The sequence below is a fragment of the Haplochromis burtoni genome, unplaced genomic scaffold, assembly GCF_018398535.1.
Source record: "Haplochromis burtoni strain Fernald_Lab_line unplaced genomic scaffold, NCSU_Asbu1 Contig_72, whole genome shotgun sequence".
NCBI lineage: Eukaryota > Metazoa > Chordata > Actinopteri > Cichliformes > Cichlidae > Haplochromis > Haplochromis burtoni.
The window spans coordinates 1,734,109-1,756,477 of NW_024582433.1; the positions used below are offsets into that span (position 1 = coordinate 1,734,109).

Below are 22,369 nucleotides of genomic sequence, written 5' to 3' on the forward strand. Positions count from 1 at the left end.
GTAAGAATCAGAGGGGGTAGGGTGCATTTTTATATCCCCACTGGGGATATTAAAAAAAATTAGCAGGGGGGAGATATGTAGACCAGAGAGAGGGGAAATCCTCCTCTACCCTCTATCATACCCTATGTTGTAAACTGACTGAGAGACCAGCATATATACCTTGTAGCTGGGTATAAATATAATAGCAACAAAACAGATTTTGGCCACCAGTGCAGGACACGTGCAACTTCTTTCTGTCCTTTAGCTAACTTTGGTTTTTCTTTTAGCTAGTGCTGTGAAGCGCAAACATCAGTTATACATATTTCATTTTGCTGGATAAAAACCAACAAATCACTGGAAAATTGCAAGCTAAGTTGCCATATCAGCCTCAGAAATTTGGATGAATTAGCTGATCTTATCCACTCAAGACAGTATTTTGCCTAGATAGCTTGTAGATTAGCTGGCAAGCTAGCATTAGCTAGCATTAGTCTCAAGAAAGTGTGCTCAGTGGTGATTTTCATCCTCCATCTCTCTATGAGCTCAGTTGAATTTTGGCCGCAATATCAGTCACATTCACATTTTGCTGGATGATCTCCACTCAGTAAAATACTTCCAAATACTTCAAAATTTTCATCTAAGTCCTTCGCAAATTATTTCACAGATTATAAATGGCAAATCATTCAGTACATGAAACTTGCTGTGTAGTGCTAACAGACAGTACTCTGTCAATACTCTTCAAGGTCGCTATTATTGCAGTTGGTAATACTGTTAATACCAAATCTGAGCATTCATCTGCACAGTCGGTTGTCTTGGATAGACTTTGAATGAACTGTGTGTCCTGACTGAAGTAAAAGAGGGACATACATGGAGACAGACGTACATGTGCAATTTGTGCTATCAGCACATAAATCTGCCTTGATTTGCATTGTAGAAGCATGTGAGTGTGTCCCAGCACGCACAGAAACAGGACAAAGTCGTACACTCTGTTGTACTCCCTGGGTAGCAGAAGTCAGGGAGAACAATGCTGGTGGGAGGATAGGAACACACATGCTGTCCTCACAGGATGGGAACAGAGTCAATGGAGCAATGAGCCCTGAAGGGTAAAGACAGGAAAATCACAGTTCACTCTTTGCTTGTTCATTATGGAATAAAAGATGTAATTTAGCTAATGAATAATCTTTTTATTCCTAACCCTTTTATGTATTTTCCATGGAGTTCTTTTGCTTGCTATTTTCTGTTATGACTACAATAATCTGTTGAATGCCTCACATTTAATCGTGCAGCAGTGGTACTAATTAACGTAAAGTTGACTCAGCTTGGACACAGTATAAATAATGTTTATCCTTTTTTTTTTAACGTAAAGTACATTTAGTTTGCTATAGAGCGAGAACAATTATTAATTTCACAAAATGTATTAAATACACTGCTATAGCTTTTGTTTATTTTTAGTTGATAAAACTTTTTTTTACAAAGCCAACCATTTCTTTTAGTCCAGATTGGAGAATGACATTTGTCTTTAGCAGGCATTTTATAGCTTTAAAACAGCCGACGCACAAGAAGCACTGATGTTCTACTTTTGCTTTCAGTTTTCTTTTTTGTGGACAGGTTACTTTTTAAGGGACTATTTGCACAGAAAATAATAATAAATAATAAATAAAAATAAAACATACTTTTTTAAAGCTGCTGATTTTCAGAACAAAGTAAAAGAGTTGGGACATGGCGACTTGGGACATGGCGACTTAAAAATGACTGGGAGCAGATGCTTTAAGTTCTCAGTCACTCTACACATTGAGACCAATGGTAATGCCAGATATTCCATGACTGTTGTGTGTTGTTTACTTCCCTTGGGACGGAGGAAGCATGACATTTACACAAATGGATGTGTGACCCACATCATTCCCCTGCTTCTGTGTTTGGAATCTCATTTGCAGCATTCCTTCCTTCCCTCTTGAATGCCATACGTCTCTTCCTGACCTGCTACTTTCCTAGTAATCACTTTAGTTGGTGGCAACCAGCCCTTCTGCTTGGCTGTGATAAAAATACAAAATGCTAATAACAGATTCAAGGCAGCACCTGCTACTCACAGCACTAACACTCTTGCTCTATGTGTTACCACTCTGAGCTCAGGACCGTAATGATCAACGAGACTGACCACCAGCCCGGTGATGCAACATAAAGCCAATAGGACAGTGTTATCTGGCTCCCTCATATTGATGAGGAAACATTATACTGAAACTAAAGGCAAAGAATTTATTTGCACCAAGACAGTGGTAATTATTTAGGATTTAAATAACCTCCCTTTATCAGGGATGTAACGTTCTAGTTATAAAAAGTGCAGCTTATCTGTGCAAAACGCACTTTAGTATGATCTGAACAGTCTGTATTGCTGAGGACTGTAACTGCTATATTGACCCTAGCTGTGAAGCTTTAGTAGCAGTAGTAATAAAGATGTCAGGATGTTCATCAAACATGGAACATGAAAAAAGTCATCAGACTGAACAAGGTCAGCATGATGACTTTTAAGTTTTCCTTGCTTTGGCTATTAAAGTAATTACAAGAGAAGCTGAGATTTTATGAGACACGTTGTTCATTAGATATCCTGAAATAATATGTTGAAAAATCTAGATGGACGAATGTGGATTTTATCTGCAGCTGCAGTAGCCTTGAAGGCTAAAGGCTTATTATTTTACAAAATCTACACTTCAGTAAAGACACAGTTTTGTAGTTTTGCCTCTGTATACCACCACAGTGGGTTTTTAAGACTTTCAACTTTACGTCAATGGACTTAACAAAAAAAAATGCTTTAAGTATTTAGGAATTATAGACCATTTTAAACATACATTCAGAGAGTCAAAGTTATTTGGACAAACTAACATAATTTTAAATATAAGGATTTTTTTAAATACTTGGATGAAAAGCCTTTCGAGTCAATGACTGCTAGGCCATTACTGCAGCCCCCTTTAGTTGCTGCCTGCTTGTAGGTCTGAATTCTCAATTCAATTTTGTAATTAATAATTGAATTGTTGACTGACTTTAGCGTTGAACAATATCCCATTACTCTGACCTGAGAAGCTCTTTGGTTACTGTATATATACATATATATCTTATATACTTGTTTAAAATTAGCTCATTATGTGTTTGTTTTTTTGACATCTTCCTAATGTAGCTGCTTCTGATTAGGAATCAGTGACCTACTTTTTCAGTCTGTGTATAACAGCCAGTTTTGGGGAGAACTCTGTAGCTGCAGCCATTTAGAATTACATGCAGAAAGGTCATCTGCTGGTCAGAAAATGTCTTAGTAACCTGACATCTTGTCAGAGCAGCTCAAAAGAGTGACGTTGTCCTAGCATTGTTCATTAACATACCATGACATGGGAAGTACTAATGCAGGAAAGCAGCCATCTCCGGAGAGGTGCTGAATAACAGGAGGCAGGGAAGAATCAGATCAAGCATTCAATATACCCAGACATCCTCACACACACACACAAGCACAAGCACACACTCAGACAATGCACCTATTGTAACCACTTTCATAATGTAGTTAGAGTAGGAATGAGTCAGTATCCTGGCTGCTGGTCACTGAGTTTGTTCAGAGATATTTCTGATAATTGTAGTTGTCCCATTGTACTGTTTGGGTGCGTGTGTGTTAGAGTGTATGTTACCGTTCGGTTACACCAACAACTGTACACATTCTGACCGATGAATGCAGATAAACATCATGCAGCCACTGGGAAGACCACAAGATTATTTCCTATCATTTATAAAGGAAGCTGGAAAAACAATAACTGAAGCAGTTATATAATAACGCATAAAGAATTATAGAGGCATCTAAAAATGTTTTCTCAGAGCTTTTAATACAAAGCCATAAAAGAACTGTGGAAAGAAAATGTCATACCAAAAGAAGCACTGAAAGCATCGTGTTTATGAATATGAATAATTGTTTACAATATTCTCCCTATCTTGTTTTTCTCTTCAGACACAGGTCACCCAATCAAACTTAACTATATAAATGGTTTAACATGCCAGAATTAAAGACTCCATCTTTTTTAGCACTATGTTGTCAGTTGTAACATTTAACTTTAGTGTTTAATCTGAAATGATCTCTATTTTCCTTATGCTCTGAATTCAGGTCATTTCTCTTTTATTTAGTTTAGGGTAGTTTTCACTCTGAAAAGGCAGTGGATGTTCACGTAATGAAACGTTGACACGGAACACGATCTGAATCATCCCTCTATACAATGTCATCTCTGTTGTCACTTTGAGTTCTTCCACTTAAACACTTTTCAACAATTTTTGCAGAAACAACAAAAATACACCTTCAACAGCAATAACTGTTTTGGAGCATAACCAGTTGTCTTTTATTATACCTTACGTCTAATGCAGCGTCTAATCACTGATTTCCTTTCCAGAGATAAAAAAAAAAAGTAAAATAAAATTGAACACGTACGATTACCTTATAATATCTTTTCGCCAAATAGCCTGTGTTGCACATGAAGGAATGATAAAAACAGTCTAACAGCAGTGCCAGAGCACATTCCAAATGATTATTTTAATCAAAGCGTGTTCATTATAATTTTTGACCTCTAATTATCAAGTATGATTTCTTTAATTGAATTTAGATTAGTTTTAGATTATTTGTTTTCAGTGTGTGTTGATATTACACTACAATTACTGAGAAAACCTACGAGAGATAATTAAAAAAAATAATTATGATTCGGAGTGATAAAATGCGGTCATCTGCCTCAAATTAAGCAAAGCTAATTGTCGAGTAGTACTTTCCTGCGGAGGTCCTGGAGTTAGAAAATACATCTTTACGCAAAGTAGGGACCTTTATGTGAAACTATCTTCAATACATGTTTTTTTTATATACTTGCATGAATATAACTGTGCGTCAGTCGTTCTATTTTGAAAAGTAATAATAGGCCATTTGCATAACAGGCTTTCATAACCCAGGAAAATCACCAGACACAGGCTGCTTGTTTGATGATTATCTTGGCCATTTTTCTTGCCCTTGAAAGTATCTGCACAGATTTATGCCAGAGACTTGGAAAAAAACATAGGTGACTAGAGACAAAAAACAGCAAACTCTGCTCTCTCCAAGGACCACTGAAGGAACAATGGATTGTTTATATCAACCAGAAAAATACAACAGTATACAAAGGGAAAAAAGCAAAAGCTCACATTTAACAAAGAAACAGGAGACCAAAAACCACAAAACCAAATGCCTAATATGCAATTTTATCCAGTTGCATGAACTACATAAACCGTTTTTCCAGTTTTCCAGTTCCCTGAAGCAAGCGTTTTGCTTGCCAGATGAGGAAGGCTAATGAATGAATGAATTTGTAATATAAAGAAGCATGCTGTAATTTTGCATTTTGCAGCTCATGCTATTGATGTCTGACCCTTTCCTTTTGTCTGCTTTGTGCTCATTGCTACGTTATCACAGTGAAATCAAAAACAGCTCATAGAGTGATTTTAGGTGAGGGCTTGAAGATAGAAATACATTCTGAGCTTTATGTTATATTCATTGCATGATTGCATTTTGGTGTTCAGATAACAACTTTTGAATGCACAAGTAGGATTATACCAATAAAAGTCAACCCAGATTGAAAACTGTGCAGACTGGTCTGAAATCAGGCAGGCAGTCATGTGAAAAAAAGTCCTCTTTTTTCTGAATTCTGTGGCTTTCGTGTGCTTAAAAATAACACTTTAATCTTCAGGGAATCTTTTTGTTGTTGCTGTTATAGCCTAAAGCCTACACCAGCCCAGCTATCTAAACCGTTAATATTTTAGTATCGGTAAAACTGTGTTTACTTATCAAAGCTGGCTCGCATCAGAGCTTCTGGAAAACCAGGTTCAGAGCAGGGCAGTGATGCAAGGTTTTAACAGCATCATTAGATCACTGTGAATGGGGTATGCCACATAAACACTGCCACACAATGCCAGGAAGCGGGGCTCTGACACGCAGCACCAATCTAATGCTTTACTAGTTGGAGTGGATTGCTCAGACACTGGCTTGTCAGTTTGTGGTCAAACAGACAAAGAAACAGGGGGCTGAAATGGATGGAAGCAGTCTGAAGGAGGCCTGATGACGAAAAGGCAGCAGGGCATGAAAAGCCAAAAAGTAGTTTGAATACACAAAGAGCAAAATACATTTATTCACCTCTAGGGTTTTAGGTTGGGGGCGGATTTGGAGTCTGACCTGAGTCTGGGTCAGGAATCCTTCTGAGCTGTGTTTATAATATTGTTCTTACAGTGTGTTTGTCGGTGGTGTGGAGTTAAAGAATGAACAATTTATTGAACTGAAGGCAAATAGTTTGTATCCTATCCCAGTGTGGCACACACATATTCTCCTTTGATGTTTACTGAACAGACATGCCACGAGCATGGGTGTCTTTTTATAAACATTTAAAACTTTATTTAGAACTCTCCAGAACACGTTTGCCTATGTTATTCACACATGCATACATATATAAGTACACACAATGGCCTCCAAAGGCACATGTGTCACGAAGTCTGTTAAACTTTGTATCTACACAGCTGTCCCGCAATCCGTAACAGTGTGCCAACATGTGCATCCCGTGCGTCAGGGGGCTATGTCGCCGTGTGGTCTTTGGCTAATGCTGTGTTTTCTTGCTGTCTTCAGTTAAGTTTGTTCTCACAGAGACTCGTGCACCAAGGCTATTTTTAGAAAAGCCTCATACTTTTGTTATCCTCTACTGACCATTGCCAGGCACACAGTTGTGTGTACATGTGTGTGTACCGTGTGCGGGCGTGAAGCTGGGCTTGGGCTATCAGAAGGAACAAAGAGGAAAAGGAGGAAAACAGAAGAAAAGTAGAACTAATACCTAAGAATACATTTTTAATGCTTTTATATTATATTTTTTACTACTCAAAACCAAATTCTTTGTATTAACAGTGCTATAAAGTTTGCTAAAACTGAAGTTTTGAGGCTCTTTGGGAGTTACACATAAAGTCAGATGGTGTTTGGTGCTAATATTCCACAGGTTTGCAAGTAGCTTATATCAACAAACTGTAATAATATTTTTCACTGGACGACAGGACCATGGCCTCATAAAAAATATTTCCGTTTCATTTATTTAAAACATAGACATTTTATTTTAAACATAAACGCCCCTGTTGCTCTGACGCTGTTTCCTATGAAAGGCTTATATTCAGGTAGACAAGTGGTAATTTGTTGAAACCCATAATGACTTCCTCTTATGTAGAGTTTAATCAGTGTGTTCCTGTAGATTGCACCCTCACCCTCATGAATAGAAATTAAGTGGAAGGTAGAAGGGCATTTTTATCCTGTGTGAAATTATGGTGTTGCAACTGAAGACACTCCTCCCTTTTGACTAACTTTCCACTGACATCACAGAGCCATATTTCTTGATTTGCAGTGAGGCTGTTGGGTGTAGACAGGAGGTTTGGCACTCCGTGTGTGTGTGTGTGTGTGTGTGTGTGTGTGTGTGTGTGTGTGTGTGTGTGTGTGTGTGTGTGTGTGTGTGTGTGTAGAGGGGAGGTAAGAGGTGAAAAATACTTATCATTTTCAGGTGTCAGAATATATTTTATTTTATGATCTATCTGTGCTCATGGCCTTTTTTCCCTGTTTGAGCTTGGATGCCATCCACATTAATGTTTTAGGCAGACTACCTCTCCAGATATGTTCAGCAGCAGGTGCTAATTAATTTAAAGGGTTGGCATGTATTTGGATGAAACATCCAGATTGTAGCAAAAGCTGACATATACACCCCTCTGCACGCATTTAGGTGAAACAGTAGTCTAGTTAAACATCACCTGGCATGAGGACAAGTTTCTTTGAAGAGGGCAAAGTCTTTTTCCAGTTGTGTCCTGTACTTTCAGGGGGAAGCATCATTGATGGCTCTGTGGAGACTGGGGCTGCCCTGTTGTTCTCTTACTCTGAGATTAATGATTAGATTCTGGTTTCTCCCATGAACCTCAGTGACATAGTCTCTTTCCAGACTAAATAAATAAATACATAATACATGGACTATGTTTGTAGTTTGATTCTGTTGTGTAAGTTTTGCTTATCACAGAGTAAACATCATGGGTGTTTACTGGTATTAGATGTTGAATGACATTGAACAAAATGGACATGAAGTAACAATCAAGACAGACACTGACTAAGTGTCAGTTTAATATGTAAAAACATGTTTGTGTGATGTTGAAATCGATCAGTGCCCCAGTCTACATAACCAAATACAATATTCTTATTTTGCCCATAAAATGAAGCCTTAAACAGACGCACATCACAATTTTGTCTGCGCTCCTGGATTGTGCTTATTTTTAGATATCTCCTACAACATATTCTCACTCACCTTTCACATTCAACTATGACTTTAATCTGAATGCTTGGAGTGCATCACTCTGCACTGCACACAGTGACAACCTTAATCTTTGTTAAAGGAAGGAGTTATTAAAAGAGTGTAGGAGACATGTTCCATCTGTAACTGGAGCTTTGAGGAGACAAATCCACTCACAGGTACTAAAGGTGATTAAAAAAAAAAAGCTATGCAATCTGTAGTATCAAATCTGCTCTGAGGGAAGGAGGCACTGACACGTTGTGCTCACTCACATCAGCTTCAGCAGTTTCTGTGTTGTCCTGCTGAAAGCTGAGGTTGTCAGAATAAGCTACCAGCTAGAAAAATGATGTACAAACGCAGTTAAGTTAAATTGAGCGTATTTCTCCGCCTTTTTTTGGCAGTGTTTAGAGTTGTCAGTCACTTCAGTAGATCAATAGATTATTCCACTTTGAGCAGAAACAATAATGCAAAAGCACGACAGGATATAGTTTGGCAGCTGGTATATGTAGGGTGGTTCAGTGTGGAAGGATGCATAAAGCAGGAAGTGTTTGCCCTTGAGACTATGCATTATTGTTAAATACAATAATAACGGTACAAGCACAATGTAGCCATTCTAGCTGTATGCACGCAACTGGACAGACAGTTTGAAACTAATCATTTAATAACACTACCACCAGTATGTTTCTGTCATACCACCGAGGAACCCAACTGGTTTATTACATTTTTAACCTTTAAGTAACCTTGACAGAAGTGTTTACGGATATGGAAAGCTATTTCGTTTAAATTGCAACTTTGATTTAGCACAGGCTTGAAGGAGACAAAAAAATGTGTAGCTTCCTCGATTGATAGGAAACAGCTGCTGTGGTAGGCTTGAGGTCTGACAGCTTATAAGGGCTCAAAAGAATTCATGGTAGGAAAAGAAAAAATACAAATGGTATGTCTTTAGTTTTGTTGCTGCATTTCTAGAAGAATTTCGTTATTTCACCAAAGTAAAAGCTTCACAAGACCTTTAAGAACTGTGGCACTGCCAACATTTGTAAAGAAAAACAAAGGAAAAGAGAAAAAAAGCCCTCACTCTCAAGGTTGAAACGCAAGCTGGGGGTCCTCAAAGATAGAAAACACACGCCATCTGTTACCAGCTGGCCAGTATCTAGCTCGGATGTGTATTGCTGTAATACAATGGCTCATTATTTAGAGCCTCACTCACACATACAATGGGGGCAGTTTCAGACCATCAGATTAGTGGAGATTGACCCCTTCTCCACCCTGAAGCAACTTCCCTTTTCCCTTAACCAATCAAAATGGTGGGTTGGCAGAATGTGTAATGTGAAACCCGGAGTCTTGGCTCAACACTTCAAACCTAGGGCACAGTTGGAGGCCAACAGAAACAACAGCTGTAGTCTTTCAAACTCTCCCACTCTCACAGATTTCCTTACTTTGTTATGCCCAGACAAACACCAAGTGTACCCGTGAGATACAGGCACACACCTCAGAGAGCACTGTGGGGTTTACAATGTGGACTGCTGCTATGGAATAACCATTTTGGAGGCTGGCTGTATGTGTTACCTGGACTAGCCTTGCTTTTGATAAGGACACTCCACGGACTTACTTGCTTCCTAGCCAATTGGGTAGTCATAGCCAATTGGAGGTAGTCAGAGCTTGCTACAGTCTTTGCAGGAGCCTGCAGGGCCCTCTTTCTGTGTGGAGGGTGGATGATGCAGTGTGTCCTCTCCTTCCTCTTCCCTCAGTTGAGTGCCGGATCCCCCTGTAGCTGCGAGGTCGGCCCCGGAGGAACCAAGAAGAAGAAATCCAAGAACCTGTGAGTATTCAAATCATATATGGATATGTCTATCGTGTTCCATTTATTTTGTCCCTTTGTGTGTTTGCTCATTTAGGAATTTGTAAGGATTTTCTTATCAATTACCCTGGTGCAACATTAAGACAATACACGAAAAACAGAGCATTGCTATTTAGATTTTAAATGCAGACTTTATTTGTGTATGAGAAGGAGAAGCGATTTGAGTGGTAATTAAATGACATGACAACACAGATCTGACAATTATATTAAATTCAGAGTTTCCACTTGGATGTGTCAAAAGAAATGTCCAATCAATAGTAGCTCTAAAGCTTACCCAGTACTCAAAGTTGGTACGATGCAGTGGACATTTTGGTACATAATCAAGATTAAAGGCTTGAGCCACCCTTTATTTCTTTATATTTTTCTTCCAAGGAGCCAGACCTTCTTGTTATTTTTTAAAATAATCTTGAGCATTAGTTCTTCAGGCTTTCTGAAGGTCTTTTGAGGTTTTTCCTTAGATGTCGGCTGCATTTTCACTCACCTTCAGTCCAGTCCTTTCAATAACGTGACATATTTTCAGAGGAATGTTTTTCTGTTTATTAAACCACCTAATGTTGACTTATGAACGATCAGGATAAACAAGGCACCTAATTCAAGGGATGAACCAGTGTTGCATCTACTCACAAAAGACATCTTTAGAAAGAACCAAAGTAACCTGTTGCAAAGACACTTGAATTGTTTCCAATTCTTTAGTTGAAGTTATAGAAAATGCCAAACACTGACAGGCATAAATTCATATTTTTTCAGCAACAAGGTGATTTTCAAATAGCTACTAGCCAAAATCTTGGCATATCTTAGCATTAAAGCCTCATCAGAACTCATCAGAAGTTGGCCATCAAGAAGCCATTCTTAAGGAAGCAAAACAGGGAGAAAAGGCTGAAGTATGCCAACTTTTAAGAACTGGGCTGAAAAATCAGTGACAATAGGTTTTATGGAATGATGAACCCACATTCATCATTTTTAATTCAAATTGTCATCATTGTATACAAAGGAGGTCAGGAGAGTAGGTGTCTAAAGCCATCTGGGAAACACGGTGGAAGCTCTGTCATGGTTTGGTTTGGGGCTGCATTTCACCCAGTGGTGCTGGAGATCTTGTCAAAACTGATGGAATAATGAATCCACAAAAGGAAAGTCAGATTTTTATCTGCCATGCAATACCTTATGGAAAAGATTTGGATGCCAACAGCTTAGTTTTTCAGCATGGAAATCATCTCAAACGTATTGCTAATGGAGTAAAAATGTACCTGGAAAAAACAGATATGAGTCATGGATTGGTCTCCCCAGAGCCCAGACTTCAACAGTACTGAAGCAGTGTGGGTTAATCGTGTGAGAGAATTGAACCAAAGGCAGCCAACATACAAAGAAGAGCTTTGAATGTTTTTGAAGAAGCCTGGAGAACTTTTCCTAAAGACTGCTTAAAGAAATGACAAGAAAGCTTGCAGAAGAGTTTATGCTATGTTGAAGAATAATTGAGCTCAAGCTCAGTAGAATTGTATAACTCTGTTTTTACCTAATATATTGTACTTCCATGTAGGTTTTTCTTTTGCCAAGAATAAAAAAAAATAATCAGCACATGGCGACACGTTTCCCAACTCAGCAGAAAAACAGCAAGTATGGCAGCCCTCCTGTTCATTCACCAGCCTTTTAATGCTAATGCAATCAACAGAGTGTACAATTTCACACCCCTCTGTAGCGTGGAATGTATTAAACAATCCATCAATCCAGTCACAGCCTTTGTGTGGCTGGATTGATGGATTGACGACTGAGAGTGTTAGGACAAATACTCAGTAGATGTCGAGTGTCATTTTAAAATTTAATTTAGATGAATTAAGGCAGATAGGAAAACTGTTGATGTGCTTCTCGGGTGTAAATATGACTAATTAATGTTGCACGCATAATATCTACATGTTCATGGACCTGCAAATGCAGAGATGTGCTATAGACTTTGAAAGACAAATGTGAAAGTTAAAGCTCATAGTGTAATGCTGCTCATCAACTGCTTAATGAAGCGGTAAATGAGGTGTATGGAACCATATGCACGTCTCATATTCTCTTTGAGGTGAGAAGTAAGGTGTACATGTTGGGGATGCACATGGGCGTGAAAGATGTGTGCGCTGAAGGCTCAGCAATTCATCGGCTGCTCGTTCTCTTCTTTGAAAAGATGAAAGCACATTTCTTACATTGCATACAATAAAACAGTAGCTGTCCTTGAGCCTGTTACTTTTTTGCAATGTTTAGTTAAAGAGCAGATTAAGTGATTAAAATTCCTCAGCTATTTTTTTCCCAGTGGTCTGGAGTATGTAGCCTGTTTGTCAGCTGTTGCAAACCTATTCAGCTTGTCTTCAATGTTTGAATAAAACAGGCATAAAAAGAATACAATATGGAATACAATATACTTTTAATGTGAATATATCGGGTGTGCCTATTTTACAATTCAAGACCCCAAACACAGAGCAAACTGATAATACTGAGCAATGTGTGCCTAAATAGATTAGAAAAAAATGTGACAGCTTGATTGACTGCAGTAGGTAGAAAAAACCTTTGTCATCTAATACTACACATGCTGTCTTCTGGCACAGCCAAGGCAAGTGCAAGCTTGAAGCATGGTCTACAGGCCAGTGATAAAGTACTGTAATTTTTTTTAATCAATATGTAATGCAGCGCTCTTCATTTATTTGCAGTTCATATTATACTGCAATATTGCAACGACACATAGGACTACATCCATGCAGCATTTCTCTTAAGTTTGAACTCTTCTAAACTGGCCAACAATCACACTGACATATTAGAGCGTCAAGGAAAGTATATAAGGAAAGTTAAAAAAAAAAGAAAAGAAAAAAAGATTACAGGTAAAAAAAATACTAATTCTCAAACTGCTGCTATTGAACCATAAGATTTGTACTTGATTTTTCTCAGCTGTAAGGTGGGACATTAGGGCCACATGAAGTAAACAATATTAGTCAAATTGTCAAAATGCGGAGATTAATCTTGCACCAGTCTCTGCTTTTGTCCTTGCTCTAATAAAAGGATGTTGTGCTTCTTGGGTGCCATGGCCTTCAGCTTAAGTGGGTTCATGCTGTGTGTGTTAGAGGCTAAGCAAGTAGCATTTCTACTACATGGTTCTGACACTGTTGAAGGTTGCATGAAAACAAAAGAGTTTTTTGTTCTTAAACTGTATGTCAGTCAGTCATGAAACTCTCTTCTGTCACCATCAGTCAGTAAAATAAGGATGACTCTAAATGTTCAGTGATGCGAGCCTCTTTTTGAATATACAGTTTTCACCCACTTCCAGTCATTTACCAATATGCCACACTGCAGACCAGTAGCAAGGGAAATATCTACTCATTAAGAAGAATTCACCAAAATTCTCTGTGCTATAGATTAAAATATGATGCACAAGCATGCTCGAAAGAAATTAAATATCAAATTACTTTGTTTGAAAGTAGGAGACTGATTAATAACATGGGAGCCGCTTGAGCGAGTAGATGTAGATTAGTGTAAAGCGGAAAAATTACATCTGACATGGCCAAATCATGCCAAGAATTAGCCATTTAAAACTTTAAGAAGGGTCTCTTTGGGCAAGGAACCAGAGGAGAGATGGTTGGGAGTGATGTGCAGCAAGAGGTCTAGATTGCAGCGACTCTGCCTCGCAATTCACAGGACTTCTGCTACTAACATCTAGGTGCCAGATACCACAGGGGACCTTTAGAGGTCTTACAGAGTCCATGCCTGGCTGGTCAGTGCTGTTTTTGCAGCAATACCAAAGCATATTAGGTAAAGGTGTTCCTAATACTTAAGTCTACATATGGCTTATGTATCTATACAACTTTATCTTGATCATCATTTATAGCAAAAAAGACACAAATATGGTCTTTCTTCAAATAAGCATTCTTTCTAGCATCTTTATTCCACAGACAATGGATCACTGCATGGTGACAGCACTTTCAAACCAGCAGCAATAAAATCCATAAATCTGATACATGTTGATAGGTTCAGGATCAGAATACCAAAGTGTTAAATTGTAATCCAACTTCACTTCAAAGAGATGCTAAATGCACACACATGGAAAAGGCACAAAAATGAAGAAAGATACTCAACAACTGTTATTGGAAACACAACGCAAATAAGCATCTGTTCATTTCTGCCATTCTGTCTGACTCATGTATAGATTTTACACTGAATATATGCAGTGTTCTCATTAGTATTGCTGGATAGAGATTGGCCGTCATTGAAATATAATACAGATAAAGCGGTTTCCTGCAAAATGATTAGTATCCCTGTAATTGGTGCCAAGGTACAAGAACTAAGTCATTTTTTGTGGTGTGAGAATTGGCCAAGTGTCCACTGAAATGCTTGCAAATTTACTGCTGAGATTAACTACTTAAAGTTCCTATTTTTGAAGAAAAGTCCAAGTTATGCAGATGATATATATTATTACACTAAACTATATATTTCAGCTTAATAAATCACACTAAAAACCACAAAAAAGGCATTTAGATGTCTGGGGCTCTTTCATCGTAAATTAAAGTGATGAAACCTCAATTTTCCATTGCCCTTGAAACTATTTACAGTTTATAGGTTCATGCAGTGATAGCTCTACTGCAATGCTGAATACTTGTTAGTTCTACATGATCAGTCAGTGCTATGCTGTATGAGTCCTGCTACTGTTATAGCGCTCCATACAGCATTGTGGGATTACACAAATTCTTCTTTCTTGTCCACATTTATTCTATATTAGCCAGTACACAGGACAGCTAGTGTGCAACTGTTTTCTACTATCACGGTTTTTAGGTCCAAGCGACACAGTCTCAGAGGCCACTGTAGCTCCATGCTAAGAGAAAAAAGGTCTTTAAGCAAATTGTTCTGATGCAGCTCGTCACCTTGGACCGAAGACCCTCTCCCATTGTAGTCCAAGCCTCTCAAACCCCAATTGAGGGAATCTGCCTTTAAACAGTCCATGTGGATTGAGTGAGCCCAGGGTCCGCCTTCTCCAGACCCTTAGGGCTATATAAAGCTCCACCAGAGCCTCTCAGGGGTTAGAGGAATGTGATTGCCAAACAGAGCCCTGGACTTTTGACACACACTCACATGCAGTACATACAGCCTTCATGCTGGCACCCATGCTTCACACGATGGTTGATTTCTCAGAGAAATACCTGGAAAGGTAAGAGCAACTGTGTTGGGCGTGTGTGGATTTAACTGCGGTTTGAATGTTGTTAACGAGAATTAGAAACATCAGCAGGGAGATTGAGAAAAGTGTGAGCAGGGGCTGGTTTGAGTCCCACATGGATTATTGCTCTTAGGCTGGTAGGAAGCTATCTGACCTCTACATGGATCTCATTTGACAGTCACAATGAGGGAAAAGAGTCCCCCGCGAGGCTGAAGGACTGAGACTATTTTGGAGGAAACAGCTTTTACTTCTAACTTGAGGCTGTCCCTTTTTCTTAATATACGCAGCCTGGATTTCAGGAATAGGATTGCTCATGTGGTCTTTGTGGCTAGGAAGGTGAGTTTCTCTGAAATAGAGCTCTTTTTTTAGCCTTGATTGAGGGAGATGGTGGACGTGATGGTGTTATATTTATAGACAAAATTTAGGACAATTCCCTTTTTCATTGTTCTTCCAGGAATATTCAAGGGCTACTTCCTGTTGGTTATGATTCCCATGATTATTATCTTGATGAATTTGGCTTGTGTTTCTGGACACCACTGTTTCGTGAGTGAAGAATCTACAATGCAAGTGCTTACAATTTCCCCACATAAATCTCACAGTTATTTTGACACAACCCTTGACCCGTTATAGCGACACACACACAAATACACAACAGGCACATGTGCCAGCACAGCGTTATTTGTGTGTCATGTCCAGCATCTAGTTCACAGGCAAACGGCCTTGAGTAAACAAGATCTGCTGGACACAAGACTGCGCAAATATGGGCTTAACAAAAGTTTAAGCACAGTTATTATGATAAATGTAGTGAGCGGTATACTGCAATGAAGTGGAGGATTGGATTTGTCTTGTGCTTATATGGTACACTGTGCTCTGCAATATGTCTGTCTACAGCTGTCTCCCCATGTGCTACAAGAGCCTTTCCCAGAGAGTGCGGCCTACTTTCAAGAACACCAGGAATAGCCAGGGGGGTGCTATTAGTACGACTAATGTGAGCCAAGCAAAGAGGGAATAAAGAGCATGGAAACCTGCAGATAATTGCAGCGCAAAAGACCTTTTGCTCCTTCACTCAAGCACGTAAAAGTGTTCTCTCTCGCAGAGAAGCAAGCAGGCGCATAGCGTGCGTACACATTATACCTGCGCCTCACTTTTTGCAGTGGTCACTGTGTTTAATAAAGCAAAAACAGCAGCATAGATATGGAAAAGGACTAGAGGCCGATTTAGAGCTCAAGAGAGGCAGTAAAGAGGAACTTTAAATAGAGAGGTACTCAAGGTCAGAGGCTGTGAGGACTGCGACTGTGTATGTACCATTAACACATAAAGAGCAGAGGTACAAAGAGCACCGGATAGATAACTGTTCAGCACAGTATTATGGTTAAGTGACTTTTGTCAAGTACAAGAAGACTTTCCATCTCCAGGACTGAACAAAATGATACGTAAAATTATGTAACTGCACTTTCTTCTGCCTTTTTATGTGAGAAGCAGCAGGCTTTGCCAGTATTACAACTGCTTCATGTTTTTATGTTGCTCTTTTATTATTTTTATATGTGTGCTAATGGTTCAAAGGGGCTTTAACCAGGACGTTCTTCCTTTGTTTGGGTGATTATTTACATTAATGTGATTGTGAAGAGTCGTCCGCACAAATCACTTAATCTAGCTCTGTAAGATAGTGAAAACCAGGACTATGAAAGCCTTTCTTGAATTGGTGGAAGTGGTGTTTACTTCCGTTGACCAAATAATCACACACGCAATTTATTTCATGGCTGCAGCAGCAGAGTTCCTGCAATTACTGAAAGGCATACACAGAAACAAAGTGTTAATGCACTCCAGGCTGTGTTGATTTAAATAGAGAATGGTAACATGTGTCACTTATTCCACAGCTGGCATTGTGTTTGAGTTTGTTTGTTGTTGTTTTAAATGGATGGAAAGATCATTTAAGAAGATGATGTAAGCTGCTTGGGTGTGCAGTATCCAGTGGCATCCACTTGGTGGCAGAAGAGAAACATACATTTCCTTTAGCTGTTGTGACATCATTGTCACATTATTGACACATGGGCTCAGCTTGTATAAAACCAGACAGAAATACATAAAGCAGCTTTGTGATGGGAAGAGTGAATTTTTCAGCTCTTATAAAACGCTACTTTCTTTTTTTTAAACTCACATGCACTTGCAAGACAGAGCTTTCCTTTATGTTAACACACGCCCAGCTTAAACGTAAATTGCTTCGGGTACAAACTAAATATAGAACCGTCTAATAAACCCGGCCCTGATGTTACGAGTTTTTTTTAACAGCACAAGGTTTTTCTTTTTCTTTCCCAGCAGTAATATCCTTCAGACTCGAGCGGTTCACGAGGATGCCGTGTAAGAGCCCTGTACAGCAGTTAAACATCTGGATTTGAGTCTGTTTCACGCAGAGCGCTTGTGCTATAGCAATCAATGGATGAGTCATCTTCTCTTAAAGATATTTCCATTTCCCCGGTTACCTGGCCTGAAAAAAAGGCTCTCACATGGATTTTTCTAGATCTATATCACAGCTACAGGGCTTTTTTCATAGAACATTTGCATTTTTCACCATTTCAGCATTAAAGGAAGTACAAAGGAGCACAAGAGTGATAAACACAGGCCCTTTTAGTTCCTGTTAATTTCACTGTACCAAAGACTGGCTGCATTTCTCCATCAGGGCACTTATTGTGTAGTTCTAAATTAATGGGAGGGAATGTAACAAAGCAGCCAGAATTTTAATTTGCATCTGATTTTAGACAAGAAGGGCAGGTGCTTATATTTTCAAAAAATATAGGGTACCGGTATACTAATGCTATTAGTTTTTCTAACAAGGAAGCCAGTTTTTCCACAAGAAATTCTCTGCTGCTGCTTGTTTGCATGAAATCAGAATACCGTGTGATTTGAAGCAGCTTGTGATCCATTTATTTCCTTCTGCTGATCCAGTCCTGGGTCATGGGAGACTAGAGACCATCCCAGCTGCAAACTAAAATAAAATTTAAAAAAATCTAAAACAGGAATATTACTATCTCTAAACATCTTCCAGAAAGATAATGAAAGCAAGAAAAACATAAATAGATAAAAGATCTCATCAGCACTTTCTTTTTCAGGTTACAGCTCTTTACAGTTTCCTTCTTTCTGGACTATCCCACAAGCACCCCATGTGAAACCATAAGTCTGAAAAGTGCAAATACTCCTTTTTTGTGGTCACACGATCCTGATTTTAAAGGAGCGATTAGCATTTTGCTAACCGTTCGTGCACTTGTGTGGTTACATGTGTACAGGCATGTTTCTACTTCACCTGTCCTGCAGCCTTTGGAAAAACTCAAATCAGCAGCGAACTTTGTTCTCTGTAGCTGCGACGCTGCGTTTAAGCATTGCAAAAATTGCAAAAATATACACAAACACACTGGTAGAGACTTTGAGTTTTCCAACACCTGTCTGGCATGAAAGCTCCAGTGAAGTGGGCACGAGCTGGCACAGGTGCAGAGGGGTTCTTTGAAATGGTTGTATGTCTGTTCTTTTATTACTCTCCATGAATATTCACGTGCTATATTTGTGCTAATCCGCAAGTGCCGGGCTCTTCCGTCCTCCTGTGTGTGCATGTTTGAATGATAGCTGTCTATAACTGGAAGCCCTGTTTCTTAATTTGGGGTGTGCATGCTCTCCTGGGGGGGTTGTCAGTTGGCAGGGGGACAGTTTGCAGTGATTAGAGCCAGCCCAGCGCACAACGTTGTGCTGCATTATTAGCAGGCCAGTCAATCCACAGTGGAAATCAAAAGCAGGGACTCAGGAAATGGGTGTTGAGTGAGGTCACATCCCAATGAGGCAGCACGTGCTCCAGGTCAGGAAAAGCCAGGACACGCACCATGGGATTATGGGAATACGCAGAATCCTGCTGGGGGGGCCCATGGGTACAGAGGACTGGTGTGCTACCTTATCTGAGACTCGATGTGGCGCATGCGCAGCAGGGCGTCTCTGTGTGTAAGATGGTTGGAGAAAGGTGAAACAGGTGAGGTGGGCGGTCAGGAGGGTGTTGGGTGCTGCTTCTGGATGAAAGCAGCAGAGCACTTGGGGATGTCACCATGCGCCTTTGGCCTAGGTCAGTTTTCTCTCAGAAACCCCTCAAGGCACACGGAGAATGGCGTGATGAAACAGAGGAGTGAGGACTGAGTCTCTCTCCTCCTTCTCTGCCACATTCGTTTAGTCCCTGCCGAGGAACCTGCCAGGGACACATCTACAGGAAAGGCTGTTAGAGAAATTAGATTGACACGAGAGGCGCTGACAAGAAGCGGCGAAAAAAGGAAATTGACATCTGCTGCTGGAGAATTCTGTGCCATCACACCAACATATCCGGCTGACAACTAGAATGTACATAATGCTTATCTCCTTGTTTTTCTGGCTTTTGATTGGTTTGCTTTTGTATGGATTGGATTTACAGCACCGTGGAGCTTAATTGCTGATTCCATGCGTTGGATTGTTTCAGTTATGGATTTTGGACTTGGAAACTCAACAAACTTTCTTCCCATGTCTCCTTTTTTTTGTCTTCCTTCTCTATCCACTTTATTTCATTTTCTTACCCTTCCTTCCTTCACATCACTTCCTCCTCTCTTCTACCTTTCTTTCACTCAGGGCCAAAGACATGAAGAATCGGCTGGCTTTCCTGCGGAGGAGGAATGAGTCCCCAGGAAGCAACCCAGCCGGGAAGTTAGACAAATCTATGAAGTCAGTCAAGTAAGTGGCCACTTCCTGACAGCATGTGCTTGTGGGTGTGTGTCAGATGGTTTTCTGGATCTCACCACAACTGGTGATGACCTGGCTCTTGGAAGACAGATATGTGGGCAGAGATGGGAGTGTGCTTGCAGTTTGGCATCAATTAAATGAATGGGAGAGTGTGTGAGTAAGGCTGGCATGCCAGAAGGAAGGAAGGCATAATGCTTGGATGCAGCCCTTTAACTTCTCTGTGAACTATATTCATCAGTTGAGTAGATTCATATTTATTTGTGTGGATCATTTGGCATCAAGTAGGCAGAGTAGATATCCATCCCCAATGTATTCAAGGTATAGCTAATATAACCATAATAATCATAGTTTTTGTGGCAGTGCATCTTATCTGGTCTGCTCGATTTAAAAAGGAAGTTAATCTGTCTTTATGTCATTACTTAGAAGATGTAAGAACAAGGAAAAAGTGTAATATGCAACAAAGTTTGTTGGCGAGTCAGGTGAGATAATAGAATATACTATGAAACTAAACTATTGTCCCAAATAAGGCCTGACACGTGGATTGCAGCGGGCTAAGATTGGCCGTTAAAAAGGCATACTTCATTGCAGGATACAAAAAAAGAGGCAGCAGGGGGCAGACAGATACCCATATGAGTAGGAGGTCTTAAACCAGGCTGCGCATCCTCATTGGCTGGCTGAAGCCACTCCCCCTCTCCACTGCCTTCCAAGTTGCATTGAATGCAACTATAAAAGCCTCCCCCCACCACTACAGTGGAGCAGACTCATGGCTCTCGCTGTTGTGGCCATTCATAAGGTAGAACCGAATGTGAGAGACTAGACACAGAGTGGAAGTGGCAGTGAGAGATAGAGAGATAGAGGACGTGTCTGCATCTGCATTTCCTCTCACCTGCCCAGCAAAGTGCTGCGGATGGGTCACACAATGAGAAACCTGGCTGAAATGGGCTTGTTAAAGAATCGCTCTGCTTTCATCTGCAGGCCCACCCCAGAGGAAGCGCTCAAATGGGGGGACTCGCTTGATAAGCTGCTGTCTCACAAATGTAAGTGGCTGGATTTTTTTCCTTTCTTCTCTCGACTTTTGCCTCATGTGTTTTACATTCTTGTGTTTTACATTGCTGTTTAGTGCAGCATGGTTTTAGACTCAGAGTGCATGCTTAAGGTAGAGAAGGAAGTAGATGAGCACTGAAACTATGCACTTACATGCACACACATACACGTTGTTTATGTAAATGTGCAGCTTTCAGCAAGTTTCCATAACCTAAAAGACACTATTCATAATTGAGACAGAATGACAAAGTGAGACCAACACAGGCATCTCGCTCTTGTGCTGCTATTCTGAGGTTTTCCACAATTCATCACCCACAATCTGCTCCCGATTCTTTTACAAAAGCTGACACGACGCCAGCGCTACATCTGCTAGTCATTCGGTTTTGCTGGCCTCTTTATTTGCTCTCTTTTAATTTCCTTACCTCATTCCTGCTTACCAGAATGAGGTAAGAGATGACTGCGTGCATTGGCTCTGCTTATCACCGTGGGTGATTCATGGGAACGGAAAGGTGCAGACAGGAGCTGTGGGAGGACAAGGTTTCCTGCTATTCTCTCTCCTGGATGCCTTCTTCCTTAAATCATTAACAGTACCAAAACTTTAAAAAAAAATCAGACCAAAGTGCCTCATAGTTATCCCCCCCCCCCTTTACACTGAAACAGTCACTTCTTTGTTCATTCGCAGCTTGTGCACAGGAGCAGCATTGCCATCATGCCCCAAATATTAAGGAATTACAGAGTCACAGGGGTGATGTCACTTAAAAGGCTGTTGAACAGTTGAATGTGCGCTGCTGTATTCAGGTTCTCTTTTTTTTTTTTTTTTTTTTCACGATTCACTTTATTCCAACCACATGACTCAAAAGGACGTCACCGAGTTATTTTTAGACACTGAAACTCTGAGGAGGGCTTCAGCTTTGAGGTTGCCATGGCACTTTAGTCAACTCTCTCCTTGTTTATTCTCCTCCTTCCCCTCCCACCCCTCTGCTTTCCCCTCAGATGGTCTGGCAGCATTCAGAGCTTTCCTGCGCACAGAGTTCAGCGAAGAGAATCTGGAATTCTGGCTAGCATGCGAGGAATACAAGAAGATCAAGTCACAGTCCAAGATGGCCTCAAAAGCCAAGAAAATATTTGCAGAATACATCGCTATCCAGTCTTGTAAAGAGGTGAGTGCGAATGAACGCAGCCTGTAAAAAAAGGGCTTGAAAATGGTAAAGGAAACATGCATTTATTCCTGGACTTATTCTCACTTATTTT

The 22,369-nt window shown here is 40.0% G+C and overlaps 1 protein-coding gene across 10 annotated transcripts in view; it reads left to right on the plus strand.

Moving 5' to 3' along the window:
- The window catches only part of rgs3a (regulator of G protein signaling 3a), a 120,918-nt gene that overhangs the window by 96,375 nt on the left and 2,174 nt on the right, over positions 1 to 22,369 (plus strand). For 8 of the 10 annotated variants that reach the window (XM_042221711.1, XM_042221710.1, XM_042221709.1 and 5 more), the window contains 4 exons: positions 10,055 to 10,125; positions 19,964 to 20,065; positions 21,050 to 21,111; positions 22,112 to 22,278. In XM_042221711.1, coding sequence (XP_042077645.1) covers positions 10,055 to 10,125; positions 19,964 to 20,065; positions 21,050 to 21,111; positions 22,112 to 22,278 — 402 coding nt within the window. Of the gene's footprint in view, positions 1 to 10,054; positions 10,126 to 10,148; positions 19,703 to 19,963; positions 20,066 to 21,049; positions 21,112 to 22,111; positions 22,279 to 22,369 lie in introns of those variants that run through there. The other 2 variants (XM_042221718.1, XM_042221717.1) reach the window with 2 other exon arrangements.